This window comes from Pomacea canaliculata, linkage group LG3, assembly GCF_003073045.1.
Source record: "Pomacea canaliculata isolate SZHN2017 linkage group LG3, ASM307304v1, whole genome shotgun sequence".
NCBI lineage: Eukaryota > Metazoa > Mollusca > Gastropoda > Architaenioglossa > Ampullariidae > Pomacea > Pomacea canaliculata.
Window position 1 is genome coordinate 4,819,357 of NC_037592.1, and position 21,745 is coordinate 4,841,101.

At 48.8% G+C, this 21,745-nt stretch overlaps 2 protein-coding genes across 3 annotated transcripts in view; one reads left to right on the top strand and one right to left on the bottom strand.

Moving 5' to 3' along the window:
* The window catches only part of LOC112558643 (cysteine--tRNA ligase, cytoplasmic-like), a 244,072-nt gene that overhangs the window by 181,603 nt on the left and 40,724 nt on the right, over nucleotides 1-21,745 (bottom strand). The window lies entirely within an intron of this gene.
* The window catches only part of LOC112558644, a 130,239-nt gene that overhangs the window by 75,865 nt on the left and 32,629 nt on the right, over nucleotides 1-21,745 (top strand). The window contains exon 2 of the mRNA XM_025229216.1: nucleotides 13,943-14,029. Coding sequence (XP_025085001.1) covers nucleotides 13,943-14,029 — 87 coding nt within the window. The remainder of the gene's footprint in view (nucleotides 1-13,942; nucleotides 14,030-21,745) is intronic.

Genomic DNA, 21,745 nt, shown 5'->3' on the forward strand with positions numbered 1-21,745 from the left:
TGATTTGCATGAGACATATCGATCTGCCCTTTACCAATTAACGTCGAGTTTTTGAAAAGAACGAGATAATATGCGCTGCTTCCCGACACATCATGCCTCCCTGTTGATGTCTCCACTTTGTTTTCATAATCCCAGATGCTGCAAGCGAATTTTCACATGTGTGGATGAACTGCATGGAAGAACATGTGAAGCAACGTTGATGGAGTTGTTTTAACCAATAGGTTTAAAGCATGCCGGGGGTGAGGGGAGACAGATACCTACCTACAGGCCCCTTGCTATCCCCTTCATTTCTGTTACAATCATTTTACCTGCCTCTTAGCGGTTATCAGTTATGGCGACCGCGCCCTTCCGTCTCCAGGCTGTCGATAGTACAAATACAAACACAACCACTAACAGCACACTATGTTGTTGGTACTACACAACCACTACAACATTCCGTTACATCACCCTAGCAACCTACAGCTGCAGTGTCCGTCTGTGCGGCCATGATGCCTATACAACAAAGAGCGGGAATTATTTACACTTTACAGTGTCAATAAAGTGAGCGGCGAGGATTAGTTCCAGCCCGGTGTTCACAGTTGATGCTCTGCTAGGGAGACAGGCGGCCTCACGGGACATTTCATGTTGCCGACCCTCGGATGGTCACGTGGTTGACATCTTCTGCCCTGCTTACATCGCGATACCGTCCGGTATTGTCAGCATGTCGCTTTGCTGACAGATGGTAGCGACAACAAACAACTATGTCAACATACAGCTACGATGTCAAAATATATATTTGTATACTTTTATTACTCAACCTATTTCCTCTATCACCAAGTTCTCGTGCACCCAAGTTCCAAGCGCGCTCAGAATGAATGAAACTGAGGGGCTTGAAGCAATCGGGGTATCCATGCCACAGGCGCTGGGTGGGTGGGAATTGAAGGGCGGAAGATGGGTTGTGGTCCCCCACGGTAAAACTGCTTGCTACCCCCCTCCTTAAACTCCCCACACCCGAGTCCCCAGGCTTTTTTTCTCGCACCTTGCTACATCCTCTTTCATTTGGCCGTTGTTGCCGGCATGTTCTCAGGCCGCCGCTGAAGCAAGGGGCCACAACAACGCTGTCGGTTCTTTTTTCTTGCGGGGCGTGAGGGTGGAGGTGGGAGGAGGTGACAGTGGGGTGGCTGTCCACGTGACTTCGACACTGCCAGGCGCGCTAGCCCGCAATTTTGGAATGATGGAATTTTTTTCTCCTTTAAGTAAATAAAACAACATGGCCCGCTGATTTCTTGTGGCCGATTCAATCGGCTTCCATGGCCCCCCCGTTCAATTTCGAGGCACCAGTGTGCGGTTCTGTGTACGTGCCAATCGCTAGCTCTCTGTTAACAGTTTTTTCATCGTCTTTTTTTCTCTTTGACGTTTTCCTCGTTTCCTGTTTCCTCCTGGCTTCGTGACCTTCACCCCAAGTACTACAATGACAAGGCAGGACAAGAAAGAGTTGGTGGGGGAGGGAGGGAACGGGGGGAGAGGCTGGTATAGCCACCATCATGCCAGAATCATCGCCGTGATTTCGCAAGTTATAAATGTGCGTGCTCTCTCGTTTTCCTGTGCGTACTTAATGTTTGAGAGTAAGAAATGCACAGAGTGAAAGAAAGAGAAAGACTGAGGAGGAAGCTAGCGAGTGACAACTCTTCCACCTCATACCGGAAGCTGAGGAGTGCTCAATGCATTCATGGGTGTTTTGCTTTTCCTTTTAAACACCATTAGACCCGCCAGCTTGTCCCTTTCATCCACGGTCGCTGAACAACAGCCCCTTCCTGTCCTGCTCCCCCCAATCTTCCCCATCCCTTCCTTACCCCAACATCCTCCGTCCGCGTGCAGCGCATTCTGCAACAACGAAGCTGCACATGCGCGAGATCGATACCACGCATGCATGTGTGAGTGTGAGTGTGTCACGCGCGTGTGAGTACGTAGGAGGCGACAGGTGACTCAAGGACCAGCCATAATTGTGCTCCGTGATTAAGCGCCACGAAGATAAACTAGGTTGAACTTTCTCTCGCATCCCTCCATTGTTTTCTCCCAGTCGACTGTTTATTTTTGGGGCTGACAAGTCAGACATGCTCCACACTCGTCTGTCGGGTACTTGCCTTTGTCCTTTCTATGCTTACCTCTGTGAGGTCAGCTTGATCTGTACCTTTGCTTGCTTGCCTTTTTTTTTTTTTTTTTGCTATGGTAGACAACTCTGTGTTTAGGTAGAGGCAGGGGAGAGAACTCCTAATGTGTTACGGTCATCCGTCATACGACTGTGGCTATTTATACTCCCATGACCATCAATCGTTTCTTGTTCACCGTGATTTTAAAAAAAACTATCAAATCTTGCCGAGGTGAACAACTCTCTGGCGACGACCTGCAGACATTTCAGGACTTGCTCTCTCCAGATACTTTCTGTTTGTCTTGGCAGTTGTCGTTCTTTGTTTCCCACGTGGCCGCGGAGTTGGCGCTGCGCGTCGTTCAAGCACTAATGCAAGTGCTGGAAAGGGAAAATAATATTTGCTCCTTGTGCGTGAACTGCTGACCCCAAGAGATGACATAGTCATTATCGACCATCACGTCTGCCCGCGTGCCGCTCCGGTGTCGTCATACTCTCGTGCGCGCGTTTCCACGCTCCAAGCGGCACGAGCGCGCGGTTCCTCTTCTTGAGGAAGAAGAGACAGGGTTGGGAGAACCGCGGGTCATTCCTGGGTTAGCAACAAAAATTTTTTTTAAAATTGTTTTTCATTTGCAGGTGCATGTGAAGAGCCTGCAGAAATGAAATATAAAATCCCACACAAAGCTGAAAATCGTATATGCAGACAAACCTGTTTGAAACGAATAAGAAAAACTGACAGGGATTGATTGATTGTCTGAAAATAGTTCCTTCTATCCATTGTTTTCGCACTGTATTAAAAAAAATAAATAAATAAAAACCAGGCTTGTAACAACGGGTGGTTTTTCCGTTTCTGTGAACTCGTGTTTCGGGATGGACAGTGCACTCCATGCTTCCTCTGCCACGCTCACCTACATGGCGGTGGAAAGTCCGCAGTGATGAATGTTCCCGACCGTATTATAAGGTAATAATAATAAATAAGGTACCGATCCCTGCTTCCAACTAGGTAGAACCCTAGCGACTCCCGATCAGCTGTGGTAACGCCCTGCACACACGCATCTTCCATACCGCACGCGCACTAATACTCTGTCCGCGGGGAGGAGAGAAATGCAGAGAGCAGCGAGCTAATCACGATTCCAGGGAGGCAGCTGCTTGATCCCAAGTTGTACAAGAAGGACATCTGGATTACGGCAAAGTCTTGTTAGTCCAACAAATCAGTCGAGGGCAGGGAAGGCGATTCAACAGAAACCTTCAAGATGCAGTCAGTGGGAGCGGGGGAGTGTGAGAAAATCCCTTGCTCCAACTGCTGGGGGAGGGAGAGAGATTTGTGTGTCTTGTATGCAGATTAAGAAACAAACAGTTGCAACTGAATAGAAAAGTGAAACATCCGACAATGGATTCAGATTTTCTTTTCCATCTTCCCCACCCTCCCTCATATTTTGTTTTAAAACCCATACAGAGATACATGCACTAACAGTAATTATTTACTAATTAGCAACGGCTAAAGCCCCAAATACTCTCTTGTCAGGAACAGTAACTCCTTTAGGACTCTTATGTCTGAATACGAAGGTGAGAGGATGCTTGTTAGGAGTAAAGGGTTAGGGACTAAAAGACTAAGAAATAACGAGAGAGGGAGAACAACAAGAAGTGTGTGTGATCAACAAAACAGTTGTGTAGGAGGAACAAGAGGCAAGAAAGACAATAAAGCGTTGATGAGGTCGTCTGAAGTTCAACACGTGAGACCGCCAGGGACTGGCACAGCCACACACTCAGTGTCCCGCAGTGACTCACTGTTTTCATTCAACACTGTCGCCGTGTGCTTCTCGCCCTTTCACGCCTCCTGGACAAGCGCTCGGGGAGACCTGCATGGGAGTGAAGGAAACGAGATTTAGCCCGGGTGGAGAGAACAACTAATTGATCCAGTTACCTCCATGAGCTTAGTGGACGCTCGTGTAACAACCCCGCTGTCGTGTCAGGGAGGGAGGGGGAATTGTCCGTTTACAGGCAGTTACATCAGAGGAGTTAGGCACCAGCCCCATTCTTCCACGCACCATCCTGTTCGTTACGTTTTCTACTGCATTTTTACGTCTTCTTCACGTTTTTCTTTGTCCTTCCAAGTAACGACGACGTACGAATGCGGACTGTATATCTCACCACGTGACGTCGGTAAACAAAATTACTGTAGGTATAAAACATTGCACTGAAAACGATGACTGATGACAGGTTTTACAATGACCTGTGTACGTGGCACCTACGCCCTCGCGCCGATCAGTTACGTATTCTTCTTGTTTAGAGGCGGTTCACACATTGCAATGAACCGCACTTTGCACACGGCTCGCAAGGGTCTTGAAGCAGGGCTTGCATGGATAGGAAGTGGTTCTATTTCTCGCAAGGCAATAAAGAATCAAATCAAACCCATAATCCTCTATACTAATGGCGCCACCTTGCACGCAAGGAGAATGGTATTGCAAAGCCATAATGCAAGCAAGATCGTGCACGCGCTAATCTTAAAAACATCGCAGCGTGAAAACAGACCTTTAGGCAAAGATGTGACCTTAACAGGGTCTGGAATATCATCCGTCTACGAAGGGCTTCGTAAACAACCTAAAGCTAGATTTTTAAAAAAAAGTACAGCGATATGAAAACAAACAAGTCTTATATTTTTTAAAACAAAACTTCGTCACGTGGTTTTCCTACTTAAAGGACTTTATTCGCAACTGTATTTTGTGTTATTGGCGTCAAGACATGGCGGAGCGCGAGATGCTGTTTGTCACACAACGGTGCCCTGACTGACAACAAGTGTGATGCCAAGGTGCCTGCATGGCCGCCGCACGAGGGCAAGTCAGCTGACCGGGAGGCGGCGAAGGTATGGGGAGGTGAGATGGCGGAATGTCATTGGTTAGTTTCGCGGATTACTCAACGGCAGTCGATGGGCGCGCCCTCTGGCGGTGAGTCACGCCGGGTCTTAGCCAAGGAGGCACTTTTTCATGGCCGTGGTTATGATTACAGCCCCGGCTTTGATCTCAGGCGGCTTCTACTCCGCAATCCGCTAGTCCCCCTCCCCCCTGCCACGCCACCCTCCTCCTCCTGCAGGTCCAGCCCTTCTCCCAGCGTCTTGCCTGCGAGCTTGACTCCAGCCTTCAGAAAGAAACTCGCATTACGCCGACACCTGATGCTTTTTTTTCTTTTTCAACGAATGACAAATCGAAGGAAGGCGTGACAACCACCTGGCGACGACGACAACAACGACGACGGGGGTGGGGTAGGGAGAGAAGAAAAGGGTAGGTGATAATGATGCGAATGAAAAAGAAGATGATATATCATGCAAAACACCGATTTTCCTGCGGCGCCATGGCAACAGGCCTGGTGAAAGATAATGGCAAACAAGTGATGAGGTGGAGGCTTGTGTGCGCTCGCACCTGCTTGCCAACATTCAATGATTTCTTTATAAAATATCCCCGCCCTGCTGTATAAAATCATACTAAAAGGAGTATGGTGGATAAGGAGACAGATGTTTTCCCCGAAGGCCAGAAGTTTGATATACAGTTTTCAGGCTATTACATACCTACGACTGGTCTCCAAATAAATGCTATACAGACCTAACCAGTCGCAAACAAATTTCAGAGCAATGCATACAACCCCAATAACTACCCTCGACAATGTCATCGAGACAGTGGAGCTGTAAGTGCATCGTAACGTGTCTGGACGGTGGAGGGGGAAGAGGAGCGAGAGTAGGAGGAGTAGGGATGTCTTTACGGCCCTATAGTTTCAGCAACAGGGAGACAGCAGGGGTCAGAGCCTACCAGGAGTCGTCTGGTACCATATGACTGACAGATCTCTATCAGTTGACGACCCCGGCGACGCAACAGGCTCCCCCGCTCCATCCCCTCCACCCCTTGCATCAAAACGGATCAGCCGGTCTCCCGAGGGAGGGGGACAGGGGGGGGACTCGTTGGGCCGTCAAGTCCTCGGTCCGGCCAATCTGTCCCCCCATCGCGCATGCCAAGTAGGGCAGTTCCGTGCTATGGTAATCACCGTGGACTTGAAATATCTCTCTTGCCAGCTCACCGCACTCTTCAATCCACGGCAGCCTTCTCGGTTGCTGGTGCCACGAGCCAGCCATCATACCCAACACCATCTACCCCACATCTAAACAAAGACCGGACATTCCGACACACATCCGCACCTGCGCACGCAGGCACACACACACACGCACCCGCACGTGCATGGCGCGAGAGAGAGAAGGCGTTTCTCCATTCAATGGATGGAGCGAAATGGACGAATGATGTGTTTGTGACGCCCTGCTAACGCGTGTTTCGACTCTCACTGGACAGCGCATGAAAAGCTCAAAGACAGCAACCCCGTGCTCCCCCCGGTGATTAATCACGGCGCCTGACTGCCTTTTGACAACCGACAATCACGATTCTCTAAGCCGGGCCGCGCGCGTCGATTTGCATAGTCGTCTCATAACTACCCGACAACACTGCACGTGGAACGAGGGGCGATAAAAGGCGGGATCGTCAAATGTGTGATCAAAAACACCTCGTGTGCTAATAGGCGGCCATTCTGTGCGGCGGCTAAAAGGCGCCATGGCGAGGCAGCCAAGTAGTCCCCTACTTGCCTGACGGGTAAGTCACGGCCCTGGGTGGTTGATGACGGGGCATCCACAGACGGTCCCGACCAGCAAGAAAGGAGGAGCACTCCATATAAGGAGACTACTCTAATCGAAGACCCTGCTTCAAGGAATCTCTCACCTGTGATGACTGACGACCTGTTCCCATGTCTCAATCTCGAGGGGGAGGGCGAGTTAATATTTATGTCGTCTGCCCACCCGTACTAAAATCATTAAGACCATCGTTACGAGCGGGTAACCGAGGGTTGAACACTGGCGAGAGACTAAGAATAAGATGCATTAGACGCCTACCTACGATATGTACCCGTAAGCATGTATATCTTTGCATGCACGTGTTCAAAACGCCTTGAGATTTACATAAGTAAAATTTACAATTTATTTATTTCTCGTCATAAAAACATTTTATTTTTTTAATCGGAAACCAAGTGAGACGATGCTCTGAGCGCTGTTCACTTCCCACATCACGTGTTGTCGACTGCCTATTTCCGCCTTTCTCTACCCTTGTTTATATACGATTTCCTTGATTTCCGCTCGACTAAACTTCTAAAACTATTATCTGGAAAAAAACCTTAGCTCTGTTCGTGTTGCACACATTTTTTTGTGTCCGTCTAAACAACTCTCCTTTTATTTCCGCATCGATGGGTGTTTAACAAAGATAGAGGCGGATACGCGCCGGTTAACTCGCTTGTCTCCTGCATAAATGCAGTCGTTCAATCAACGTTTCCTCCAGTCTCCCACTTAATCTATTTTATTTAATTCATTCGTTTCCTTCCCAAAATTCGCTCCCCTTGAATATCAAACAACTCATTCTTGAAGCTCTCCGCTTTCTATAAATGTCTCCTGAAAATCTATTTCATCCTTCCTTAAAAAAAAAAAAAATCCTATTTCGTCAATCAATGCGAGAAATAAAAAAGAAAAAAAAACTCATCCACCCTTGAAATACGAGGAAACTATACTTCAATAAGCATCCAGCGCACACTTCCTCTAACTTGCCAACTTCATCTCAGTTCCTCCTCCCCCGCTCCTTTCCCCGCCTGCTTCACTCCCTCCCTCTCTCAGGCTTCGATCGCTAGTGCGTTGAGGTGCGTGCGTGCGTGCGTGTGTTAATGAATTTAGAATGCTGTAAATTTCCATCCACGAGAGTTTACGAGACACCAACGTGATCAACGTAAGCTTGAAAGTCGTCTCCCTTGTCGTCAGAGCGAGGTAATCCCGTGACACAAGGCGTACCGTGGTGTCGGGATGACAAGGGCTTTGTTTCAAGTTTACAGCTCGCGCTTGTCAGGACTCGGCGAAAGCTGGGAGTTAGGGCTTTTAGCAATGGAAATTACAGCGCATAGATGTTGAGGGTTGGCCCGGCTTTCTTATTTTTTTTTTTGGTCTTGGCGGGGTAGGAAGATGTGTCTTACACTTCCTAAGCACAGGAGCGCGAGAGATCAGGAAGGTGGATGGTGGGTGGGTCTTTTGCGGTTTGTGAGAGAGAGAAAAAAAAGAAAGAAAAAGAGAAATGACAACTTATCTGCTTATCGAATTATGTCATTGTGGATTAAGAAAGAATGAGCCAAAAAATATGAAACGCACCTTTTTGTTTGTTTGGGTTTGTTTTTGCTTTGCTTTTATTTTTGGTTTTGGTTTTGGCTTTTTGGTTTTTTTTGTTTTGTTTTGTTTGTTGTTTTTTTTTTTTTTCCTCTGTCAGCGAAAGTTCTATTTGTTGGCGGTGTCAACGCCTAGACGCTGCGAAGCTCTCACGTACCCTAAGACACTACCAACTCATTCTTAATTATATGCGAGCCTCCCATCACCTCCACCCAAAATATAAGGTGATAATAGAACGGAATTACATTGACGAAGCTTGCAGTGTCACAAGTGGACTGACTGGATGCGAACGGAGAATGTTTAAAACCGATCTGCTTATAACGAAACTGTACTACACTGCGGATATTGTTGACTTCTGTCCTAAAAGTTATTTATTTCTCTTCGAAATCGAGTGTACTTGAAGACATAACAGTCAATAGTCAGTGAACCCTGGTATCTGTGATTAGTAAACCAGACAGTGGGTATCTGTGATTAGTAAACCAGATGACAGACCAACAAGAGAGGGCTGACAGACCAACACGAGGGGGCTGACAAACTTGCAGGAGTGCCACAGTAGCCAATGGCAGCCGCAGGACCAGACGAGGAGGATGCTCACAGCTGACGTCGTGCCCTTTGGCGGAGCCCCTCGTGTGTTCCCAGTCGACCCGCTCCAACAGATGTCTGTACACCGTTTGTTCAGCAGCTGCCCAAGAGCTCCGGCACAACACCGTCAGTATATTATGTGAGGAAACACCGCGATATTGATCTCCTAGCAAGTCCTCTTGCCAAGGGTCCAGATAATCACGGTGTCTCCCTTTCCTCCGTCAAAATGAAGAAGGGGACGGTGGGGGAGGGGTTTGGAAGGAGGGATGGAGAAGAAGTATCCCCGAAAACTCAAAGAAGCCGTCCCACCCACCCCCTTGGGAAGACGTACCATGTGGTCATGCCGCTTCTGGTTGCTCTTCTCCTCATCGCTGCCCATTGTGTTCCAGAGAGGATTCCTTCTCCACCGCCAGACCATGGCTCTCCATTTCCGTTTTATGTCCGACTGGCCTGGCCGTGTGAGAAAAGCGAAAGCGATGGTGGGATGATGGGTGGTGGTGGTGGTGGTTGTGGTGGTGGAGGGGAACACGTCACAAAAAGCGGCGCCGCGACTGTTGATCTTCCGGCGAGTCTCTGTGTAAACACTGCAACCCTTAACGGGCCCCAAGGGAGAACGAACCTCAAAGCGGAAGTGAACTTTAAACCCACACGCTTGTCCATCCAGTCGTTTTTCTCCCACGCCATCAATAAGATATTTAATAAAGTGTTTCGACAGGAGACACCAGACATTCTCATCGTCTACCCCCTCCCTTCCATCTTGAAACTGAAGAAGATCGAGAAAGGGAACTGCAGACAAAAAAATAAGAGGAGAGACCGTCATCCTCGTTATATGAATCTGTCACGTGACTACGATTTCAAAAACTTCACATTCTAAGATAAATATTTTTGTATAGTTTTGGCTTCTGAAGCTCTGTGTGGCTGGTGAACACAAGGCAAAAAGACTAAAAAGACCATCTTGACAAAACTGTCGATGATGTGACTATTTTCGGCAGACTCCTAGATGTCTGTCACACAAAACACTTGCCCAAATTATTATTTTGCACAAAATGCCTTTAATCGATGCATCCTGCAGTCAAGGCCGTGGTTGTCCACTGTTTTGTCTTGCCCAGGAAGCAGGATACGGAAGCGGATGTCTGCAGGCCTGAGACACTCTCCGACTGGCGTCGTGTCCCACAGAAACAACCACAGTGACCCTCGTCTTCTCTTCTCTACCTCCTCCCATCCCCTCCCCACCCCCGCGAGCCAATCGACGACCGGAGAGTTTATGATGGGGGACCGAGCCAACGACAACGGTGACCAGACAACTATTTTCTAACTGCCTCGCACTTGCTACCGTCTGCTGGCCTCCCTTAGAAGGTGGGGGGGGGTCAGTCAGCTCCAATGAAACACTGGGCGAGTTATTCCCCTTTACCCCTCCCCTCCCTCCCACCTACCCTGCAAGAACACACATCAGTCGGCACTGCGCGACCTCTGTCTTCAAGAAAGGAGGTAACTCCTGTATAGTAGTCACCGGTAGCCCCGGCTACCAGGTCCTGAGCACATCTTGTGTATGCAGGGGAGGGAAAAAGAGAGAAAAGCGGGAGAAAGAGGCCGTTTGCTGCCGCAATCACGAAAAACTGCAAATTTAATGTCCAACATTTTCATGGCGGAATGGACGACGTTTATTTTGCAGGCTGATCCCCCCAAGCACGCTCCGTTGGACGGTAGAAGCTGTAGAAAATGAAGCCATTTTTCTCTGGGCGCCCGTTACTTGCAATGGCTGGCCGGCCGAGCCTCGTTCTCAAGCTGCCATGATGCTAGCCCGCGGTTTGATTTGAAGTTGCGGAGGAGGGCCGGGGAAGATCAGGCTGTTGCGTCAGATGGAAAATGATTTTGGCCAAGCATCGAGGATCGGTGGTCAGAGGACGATAGCTCCTCACCCCAACCTCCCCATCACCACCACCACCCGCTTCTCCTTCCTTCCGGTCCTGGTCCTGTATGGCCGGCTCTCCACATCACCACACCCACCCACCCACCCACCCAACTCACTCCCCACACCCGTTCTCTTATCTCCACTCTCTCCAAAAGTGCCCCAGGGGCAGCCCCAGCGTTGAATCCGCACTCCGCTGTGGTATGCAGACAAATTTAGCAAATCTTTTCTGTCGATCACTGCTGTGTCTACACAAACGGAGAGTTCGGTGAATGAAGACAAACTATCCGCAGCACCGGCCTCGATGTTCCTACGGAAATCAATGTCATTCGATACGGTGCCAGACAGCAGAAGACCAACGGTGTACCCATCAATACTTTAGCCTGTAAAAGTGATGCTTGTGTGTGCGTGCGTGCGTGCGCGCGTGCGCCTCCTCTGTTTCTCCATCAATCTTCTCTTTTATCTGATTGTGCCAGCATTTAAACAAGTTGCCGGAGGAGAAAAAAATAGACAAAAAAACAAAACAAAACAAAACCCTAGGTCTTCAGGCACTGCACTACAAAAGGGCGAACAGATTTTAATTATCAACAAGTAAGTAAGAATAGAAGGACACTGGATGTTTAATGTAACCGTTGGAATTCTCGCGCATCAAAGCCCTCAGTGAAGGGATTTGATCGTCTGCTGTAACTACAACAGCTACTACATACTCTACCGTGTGATCAATATGACATCTTTGTGAGAGAATCATCAGGACACAGATGCTCATCTCTCTGGACTGCGAGCAGCCTCCCGAGACCAACGCTCCGTCTGTCGCCATGTTGTCGGCCGTCGGGTGTCGGCGAACCCTTTGACAGCCAGCATCGGACTGACAACGGTGTAACTGATCAGTTTGCTGCTTAATTAACTAATTTCCTTTTCAGGAAAAACTTGTCGACCTCCATTTCCAATGGCTAAGAGCCAATAAACGGAAATTACGACAAACCATCAAACCTGAGCTTTGGTACCTGATTGTCCGCAGGAGTTCAATGTCCGCAGTTGTAAAAGTTAAATCGGAAAATATGTCTGTAATCAGTCCAGGTAGATACATATATAATATCAACGATTGAGTTTTCTTCACGGAGCATAGAAACATACAAACTACTGTGTGTACACGTGAATGCACATTTATGCATGTTGCGGGAGGAAGCAGTTGTGCGCGGACACGGAGGATTTCCGCCGCTGTACAGATGAAATAATTCTTATTAACTTTTTTTTTCTTTCTGTGGGTAATATATAACCTCGCTGGCTGTGAACGATTATCTTTGTATCTTTCTTGGCACATCGGGTACCCGTATGGATTCTCCCCACGTGTTGCTGTGAAAAACGCGGCTGGGTCACTGTACGGTGCAAAGTTCTTATGACACAAATTACAGTCAACATGGAGGTTTAATTAAGTTTGGAGGTAATTGTCAACCCCTCCACTGAAGTTGCACAGAAAAATATAGTGTGACTACCAGCTACGTTTGTTTCGTCAGATCCGGTTCAATTCTAAAATATTCTTTTTTTTGGGAGGAAAAAAATACAAAACAAAACGAAAAAAATCAAATATCGGTGTAATGCTTCAAGAAATGTTTTATTTTATCTGCTGCATACTTTTATTTATTAATTACCTTCAACAACGCTTGTGGGAATATTCGAGACTTAATTATGATGAATTGAAACTACGCTTTCACTATTTTAAACTTTCGATGAGTTCTGAAAGCAAGTTTTACCAACTCCCAGTGGCATCTCAACTACTTCTCCCTGCTCTACATTACATTTGACACCAATTCACACATATTCTGGCACTCCTTCTCTCTCCCTCCACACACACACCTCCCTGAAGTAATAATGTCAGCTCTTTTAAAACACAGTTGCCGAGATGGCAAGCAACTCCGACAGAGACCTTAGCCAGCCTGGTCGCTCCACTTGCCGCTCTACAGAAAAATGGTGGGTCGTGACATGAGAGTTCACAGAAGCACCCTGGGCACCAGGCCACCCTCCAAGGACTGCTTGGTTAGCTCTGTCTCCGCTGACAGGCTGTTGAACCGATGTCAACTTCTCTCTCCTCCCTTTCTCCATCTCAACCCACAGGTCAACCAGACCTCCTCACTCTCTCGCTCAGAATCCGCCGTCCAAACCACAACGGTTTTAATGTTGGGGGAAAGGGGGAAAGAATGAGGGAAGGAATGTGTGAAGCCAGCCCCCCGGACTTATCCGTGGGGCCAACTACGGCCGGAAATGACGTATCTCTCTGTCGCACTGCAAGAATTAATGCGCGCCTTTCGCTTGTTTTCCCTGCGCTGCTAGTTCGTCAGTGTCGGCGCCGTAGTTGGAGTCCATCTCTCACCTCGGCCCTCGTGCCGTCTCCGAGGGCGCCCGCCATGGAGGCACAGCCTCGACTACATGTCATACTCAATGTGCGCGAGGAAAGGCAGAGGCAGGTGCAGACGACAGACGCTAGATTTTCGCTCGTTAGCCTCCTGCGAGCAACCCCCAGGACACCGCCTGCACCATGGTGCTCCGCCGTCTGCCCAATGTTTGTCCACCTTCATTTCATGCACCCCGAGTGTGTATGTGTGTTTTTGGTGCTTGTCTGGGTAGTCTCAGATTTTTTTAAACCTAAGTTTCAGAGTAAACACTGTTAGCAGACATCGCACGCATTCTCTAATATCCATACCTGTCGTATTCCCTGCCAAGGGAGTCTTTGGGAATTAAGTTGTGTACTTGCAGTTTTGTTTAGCTCTTCTTCTCCTCCTCCCTCTCTCTCTCTCTCAAAGCTAAAAGCAGTCGGCTACAGTAAAGGTTACAGACAGTGAAGGCGGAGAGAGAATTCTGGAATACAACCAAACAACTGTCTTAACTGTCGATTTCAAAGGGCAAAAGGCACACCAATTAATTATAACGCTTTTTATTATTTCAGGAAAAATACTTGAAATTCCGGAGTCCCTGAACACAATTTTGTTGTTTTTAAAAGGCATGGAAGCGCAGTCAAAGACTTCTCCTAGCTTTATCTCGGAAATGACTCATCAAACTCCTGTTCGATGATCTTGCTTCTAATTGCACCTGTTGTCTGTTGCAGTGCGCTATGGCACGTGGTACACGCCGCCCAAAACACCCAAGGAAGCGGAGGAAAACGGATACCGACTTGTAAACAAGATCTGTAAAAGTAAGTACAGGTACTCAACCGAGGCAAGCGCACGCAACACTGTAAAGATTGTTGGTAATGTAAGAAATGAATTCTTCTTTGTAGTAAACTCACGGGAACGAATGCTCCTATTGATATTAAAGTTTTGGGAGGAAACTGTCTTAATTAATCTATCCTTAAATGAAAATTCAAGAAGCTTGGAAAACCTTTCCACACATGTCCACCCCATTACCATCCCCGCTCGTAGTCCACACTCGGAGACTAAGTTCGTGGCCGCAGCTCCACCAGCTCCCCCTAGCTGCGGCAGACAGCAAGATACAAGCTGGCTCCAAGACCAGGCTTTGTTTTGGGCGGTTTTTCTTTATTTAGAGTGGGGAGGGGAGCAGCAGGCGATCGGTGATCGATGGCAAACGCCTGTCATCGCCGCGGCGACCTCGGCCGCCAGACGCACATCATCGTTCACGACATAAATTACTCTTCAGAAACAACGGTATTTACCCAAGCCGCCAGGCCATGCATTAATTGCCCTTTTGTCAGTCGTGCGCGCTCGCTCGCTCGGAGACTGACATTTTCCCTCTGTTAACAAAAACAAGTTACAAATGGCTTTAAAATATCAAATTTGACGATCGGCAGATTCGGGGACGACAACGGCGAAGTGGACGGGAGGTGTTCCGGGCACACGTATCGGCATTCCGATGATCACGTGGCTGCTTTATTGCTAAACTGTGTATGTTCCCGCCCCTCGCCACCTTACCTTCCTATCCTCTTATTTCCCCTTTATGTTTGTAGTTTAAGCACGCGCCCCACGAGCTCGGGGCCTTTAGAAAACCGAAGTCACGTCCGCGTGGTCATTGGACACCGCGCGAGCGGAAAGCCAAGCAGAGACGTGGCTGCCGTTTCCTGGGCCATCCAAGTGGATGTGGTCAGTGAACAGTGAACATATCGCATCTACGCCCGTTTCTTGCACGATGCATTCCGCCGAGTGTTTACACTCATCACCGCAAACCAGAAACTCACTATCACAAAATAGCAACCTTGTTGATTGTGAATTTAGAAGCCTGATCACTACCTCCGCTCCCATCCGAGCCTGCCTCTCCCCCTACCCCATCTCTCTCTATCGGGGATCCTGAGTCCTGATAGACTGTATGATGGAGTGACCTCCCTTGGACGCTGCGCTATCTGGTCCCTAGGGAGCTCATCCTTTAGTTGACATCCCTGGCTGACCTGGTCAGAAAGCCCTGCCGTACTACATCGCACTTTAGACAACAAACCTTCTAAATTTCGAGGCGCTATAATATTGGTGATATTTGACTAAATTATCAAACTATATGTGTAAACATGCCAGCAAGGAAAGATAACCTAACCCCAGCCCATTGTCGTTAAAAGTCATAAACAGAATGAAAGAACGAATTCCGAGGAAAGCCCATTCTTGATGTCTACCCTCCTATGGATGAAGTCTACTTCTGTACATCCCCGATGTTCTTTAGTTTGATGGCGCGTGCCCACCACCATCACGACCTCGACCACTTGATCAAGCTGTGGAAACCTTACTTCGCACTGTCCGCCTAGTAGTCCCCCATCAACTTCATGCGACATGCGACGACTGCCGCACATGCTGCAGCCGCCTCCGCCGCGGCCCTGCCTGCTGCATCACAGGGTGGAACGCACGGTGCAGCGCCGCTAAATTGCGTTACGGACGACGGGAAACTGCGAAAATGAGTCAACGTCGGTGTAATGTGTTTTCTTTTCTTCTCCTTGGTTGCCCTGCCTGACGAGCCGGACCTGCCGAGAGCGGACTTCACAGACCAGTCTTGCCCTTGGTCCCCCACCACCGTTTGGGGAGTCGGTGATTTAATAGTTGGGGGGAAGGCAGGCAGGGCTGCTGCGGTCAGTGAGAAACACCTAATCATCTCTCCCCCGACCACCTCCACCACCACCATCCGCTACATCCTCCCGCATCTCGGGAGCCGCAGAAGGATGGTGGAAGTGTCCCCAGCCCAGACCAACTACGTTAGCGCCAATCGAGTGAAACAGCGCTGCCAGCCATGAGAAAATGAGTTTATTAAATGTCCAAGACGCGGTGTCTTGAACAGATAGGTTTGTCTGCATAATTCGCCCTCGCCATGGTAGGTATACCGAGCCAAACATGTCAGGATTGGACCAGCAGGAAATTCAAAACCGTAGCATGAAGGTGGTATTATTATTATTACTATTATTATTATAGTCCGTGAAATACGATCGTTGCCATTTACGGATGCGTGCGTGTGTTCGGGCATGCGGGCCGGCACGCGCGTGAGCTGGTGAAATTAAGGAGGACCGTACTGAAAGCGATGAGCTGAAGGGAGGAATCGGTGGGTTGAGGAGGGTTGGGGAGGTTGGTATGGGATGACAAATGTGTCAGCGTTGGAAATTGATGTTGTGTGACGGAGAGTCTCCTGTTTGCAGCCTCCCATGGAGGCAACAGCCGCACCGCCGTAGCTTCCTTTCATTTCCGGTTCTGCTCGAGTCAACAAGAATGACATCACTTCCATGCGCACACAATTCCCCCTTCCTCTGTTTTCCTTAATTTGGCAGAAGTTCAATACCAACCACTCCAGCAGGTTACAGGCAAAGTGTGGCCGTAATCGAGTGAGAGGATTTTTTTTTCACACGCGGCGCGCGAGCACATACACACACACACACACACATAGAGTCCAACGTTTATTCTCAAAAAGTTATGCCAGGAGCATTTCATGTTTTCCCTCGCTAGCTAACTTACGAAAAGAACTTCAAAATAACTCAGTCTGCGAGGGTCTGTCTTGAACAAAATACTCGCAGAACATGACAGCCCTTTCCGTGTTGCTTAGATAAGCACGGCTGGCAGTGCCTGGGCCCCTCACCTCACCCCGCCTCACCTCACTCCCACCCTGCCGGTGATACGGACTGCACAAGATGGCTGGTGAGGTTTATTTCCATAACAAAAAGTCCGGCTAGCCCCGCGTCGCCCCTTGAGCGCGGCCAGTTACAGTTCCTGTGATCTGTTGTCACTTCAGACAGCCAACCGCCCCGCTCTTCTGACGTCACGCGCCGCCAACGGCGGGTAGAATCAACAGGGCTCCGCCTGCCAACAGCCCCACATCTTCAGCTCTTGATGTAAGCTGCCTTTCGTGTCGGTATTTACCCAAGAATTTTTTTTTTTTTTTTGTGAACCCAGACGCCAAGAGCTCGATTAGAGCACAGGCTCTTCCCTCCTCTACTCCTGTCTTGCTTCCCTGCCCTCCTCGAGAGGTGGAGATACTCTCGTGCAGTACCCGCGCACCCGTCAGAGTCGTCTGAAGGGTGTGGTCTAGAAAAGTCTCGTGTGTTTGTGACGGAATTCGAAATTAATGTAATTTCTGTTTTTCATGATCTCCCAAAAGTCGCAGCTAAAATATTACCTGTACATACGTAGTTACTGGGGTATGTACTTTTACATTATATTCCGCTGGTGTTGGCGTGTTAGTTCCCACCCACTCTTCCACACTCTGATACCCAAGTCTCCTCTCATCCCCATCATGTTGGTGTGTCTGTCCTGCTGCATGTCGGGGTGTGAGGGAGCGTGGAGAGAGAACGAGTGCTCACCGAGGGGACAGAGAACCTTTTCAACTGATCTTAAATTCCGGGCTGCTGTCCCCGACACACTTCTGCCACGCATGAGTAGACCGTTTCTAATTTGCCCTTTCAATGATCGCAATCAAAAGGCAATACTTGGAATACATTTAACTGCTGGCTGCTGTTGTTGAAGCTGCTGAGAGGTTTTTTAAGCAATCGTTGCAGGTTCGAGTCCTAATGGATCGTTTATAAATCTTTGATGTGCAAGTATGGATTTTAACTTTTTTTTCTGTAATTAGGGACAGCTTAATGTGTGTGTGCGCGTTTAATTTGTTAACTTGACAATAAGACAGTGTTAGGTTTCGGGTTTTGGTTTTCGCGCTGAGAAAAATGCTCCGTCGAGGCCAAGGTTGGTTAAACTGGCAACGGTGTTGGTCTGTTCACGCATGCAGGAGAGAAAAAAAAAAAAAGCAAAAACCATAGTCGACGCCTTCTAAGGCGATATCATGCCAATGAAGCCACCCGTATATAAACAGGTTCTACATGAAGCGTGCCTGAACGAGTCTGGAACTCGGGATGTCCAATCCTCACAATACTTCAACTTTTGTGCCACCGGGCTGCCTATCGGGACGAGGAACCGTACTTCGTGCTGTTGATGTGTGAAAATTAAACAAACAAGAAGCAAAAAAAACCAAACAAACAAACAAAAAAAAAAAAGGTTTTCAGAAGCATGGACAGTGGTGTACCCATGAAATCAATGGCAGGACAAGCTTCTGAAAGAGGCTGGTGTAGCCGCCAAGCGTGGCGTGAGAAGATCGTACTGGGAGGACCATTCGCGAGGCCAGGAGTTGTGGTGCACGTGCTGGGAGGACAAGACCAGCGACCAATGGGGAGGGGTAGAGGCTGGCCGGACTCACTCTGGTTACATATCGCCGTGGTCTGACTCACCCGCCGCTCGGCCCTCAACCAAGAAATGGAGCGGAAGAGGGCGGACGGTGCTGGGAGGGAAGGGGAGTTTTCAGACTGGGGTGGGGAGGAGAGACCGTGGGAATGTTACAAAGAAAGAAGGAGTAGTAGAAGTATAAAGACGACAGAGGGGAATGGACCACTACCTTCTTTAGCTGCCTTCACGCCCCGAGTCGCACTGGTCTTGTTCCAGACTGAACTTCGAAGTTAATCGTTGGGGGAAAGCGGGTGGGGAGGGTTGAGTGAACATTGGCCAAGAAACTGGAAAGGATTTCCAGAAAAGGGGTTCGGGATGATGGGTGAAGGAGGCAAAGAGGTCGAAGGGTGAGGGGATGATGGAAGTAGTGTGTAGAGATAAACGATACTCTGGAACTTCACATTCAGCCCCCTTCTCGCCCTTTCCCTCGCTCGTTCTTCGTGCGATTATTAAACTACTTGCTTCTGCTGGACGAGTCTGCGCGGCAAGTCGCCACCAGCGGAGGACGAGAGTTTATACCCAATCCTCCCGTTGACTTGTCACTCAGCTCGCTGAAGTAGTTTGCCCTCCAAAAAAGGGGTTGGGGGTTGAGGGGACACGGCGCCGGCAATGCAGGCTTAATCATGCTTTTGGAGACACCATAACCGCAGAATTGTGGCCGGAAAATTGTCACCTGTTGCTGGCAACTGAGTCAACTGGCCACTAGAGTTAGCTTTTCCTTCCCCTTCTACATAGACGTTTACAAAATTTAGTCAGAAATATTCATTGCTTTTCATGTAATTCCACCTGATAATAAATCGTTTGGTAATGACACAGAGTCTGTGACACCCACTTACAAATATTTTTTCTGGAAAAAGTGTCTGAGGTTCTCATGCGAATAGTCGGAGGCCAACGATTGGTTGAATTATTTTAAAAATGCCTTTCACCTTCCGGTGTGTCAAGAAGCTGGTACAGAAGGAGCAACCGGTTGCGTGTTGTGACCTCGGCCTTCATGTTGCGGGGTGTTTTACAAGCAGTACCCCACCCCATCGCACCCGTCTCTCTCTCCTCCCCAAGTTAACTATTGATTTTATATAAAGCGGCTAAAAAACATCAAACGTCTGCCATCGAAACTTTTTTTTTAATAAGCAATTCCGCGGCAATCTGTTTCGCCAAAAAACCGTTAGATCGATTTTTTGTCAACTAAAAAGTGTCTATAAATAAATGTTGCTACGCGCCAGGACATGACTCCAGTCTACATCCATCGCTTTTTAAGTGTTCTTACCAGCTGCAGCGTCTGTCAGCGCGCGTGCGTTCACACGTCTGAGGGTAGTGGGGAGAAGGGATGAAGAAGGAATGGTCGGAAAGTCAAGGAGAGTAGGTGGGGGAGTTGGAAGTACAGGTAACTCGAAACCGCCAGGTGAATAGGTGAAAGTGTCAGCGCAACTGTTGATAAAAAATAGCACATTGGACTTCGCGCACACAGCCGTTTACTATTTGCACACCTGATCATCGGACAAAAAAAATGAAAAAGGTGGGTTGGGGAGCTGAAAGACTGCTGGGTGGAAAAGGCTGGAATGGAAAGTTTGGTGAACGAGGTTTTCATTTGAGAGGAAATGGCAGGCAGGTGACAAGCGGCTTCTGCGATGTAGCAAACCTGCGCGCGTGGTTGTGTGTAGGCAGGCGCGGGTGCGCACCCAGGATGGTGCAATGCAGCCATTATACCTGCCGTCCATGAAGCAAGAGGTAAGCGACACGAAATAATCCCCGGCGGAAGGTTAAGGTGCAAGCGCGAGGATGCGAGTCATTAAGCATCAAGGGCTGTCTGCTGCCAATGCGAAAGGTCACCATCGCCGTCTAACTTAAACCGCCTTTGCACGTTCGACAAAAGAGTCACCCACCACCACCACCACCACCAACAGACACACCTAAGCAACTCCACCCCTGCCTAACTAACCCCCACCCCATCAAAAAAATCTCTCGCGTGCGTATTTCACCCTCCCCACCCCTCACCCCGCATTACTGGCACACAAGCTGCCCGTAAACTACCCCGGATAGACACGAGTGCCGCAAAATGCGAGTGAAGAGCGAGGCCAACGGCGCGGGAGGAAAAAGCCATTATTTTAGTCTCAAGTTTCCGAGACCCATTAGTCCGCGGTCGCCAGTGTGTCGTGCGTCAGCCTGTAAGACTGGGCCCGGCCTGTGGAGATGGAGAAAGAGCAGTCTCTTTTTGATCCCCAACCTCCTTGTTCCTCCTAATCGAGCGGCCTCTGCCCGACCAGCTAAGCTCACTGCCTTTCTTGCCCCACTTGTCTTTTAAATGTGTTCTGTGCTAACTCTATAAATGTTATTCTGGAATGGTGTCTGCAAGTCTTGCTTATTCCCTCCTTTTTACCTTTCGTTGCCACGTTTTTACTTACCACTGAAACTCTTCCTCCATGTGCGTGTTGGCGCATACGCCGATACAAGAACCCGTTAGCATTCATGCTCATTAATTTCTGTGGGTTTGAGGGTGGTGGTGGGGATGGTGGAAGATCCTTCGTGTAGGTATTAATTACCACAAGCGGTAAACACAATTTGTAGTCTTTAGAGATGACAAAGCACAAGAGTTTTGCTAGTTAGTCTTGTTCGCATTCTGGTGGCAAAGTCCCATAAAACTATATAACTCCCTCACTGATTATTATTTTGTATGTAGGTATTTGGGAATATATGTTTGAGAAATCCCAACTGCTTTGCACGCATCGCACGAAAACACAATGCCATCAAGACCGATGTCGCTGCCTCCGTCTTCACTATCCTCCCTACTACAGCCTCCTCCAAATGGGCACTGGTATGGTCAACTGACAATCCCAGACTAAAAAAAAAAAAAGCTCTCTCCATACCTGGGGGAAACCACCGCAAAAAGCGCACGCTCGTGATCCTTGTTATGAAGATTTATTCCCGCAGCCTCCAACATTAGGATTCTAACGAAGTCTCGCAAGCTCCACCGTCAGGAAATATAGCCGCCATATTTCTTGATAATCCCTCCCGCCTTGGACTCTCGGCTGGATCCGCAAGTCGGCGGGCGGGAGGTAGAGAACCAGCGGTCAATCATACCGTAAGATTAGCCAGCGACTATCGAGGTGGAGGGCGAGGCCTGCTCACCCTTCGCCCAACGATGTCCGCAACCGTCTTGGGGCCAACCAACCACCCCGCAACACTCCACGCCTCCATCCTCATCCGCTCGCTGGCAACTCGAGGACCAA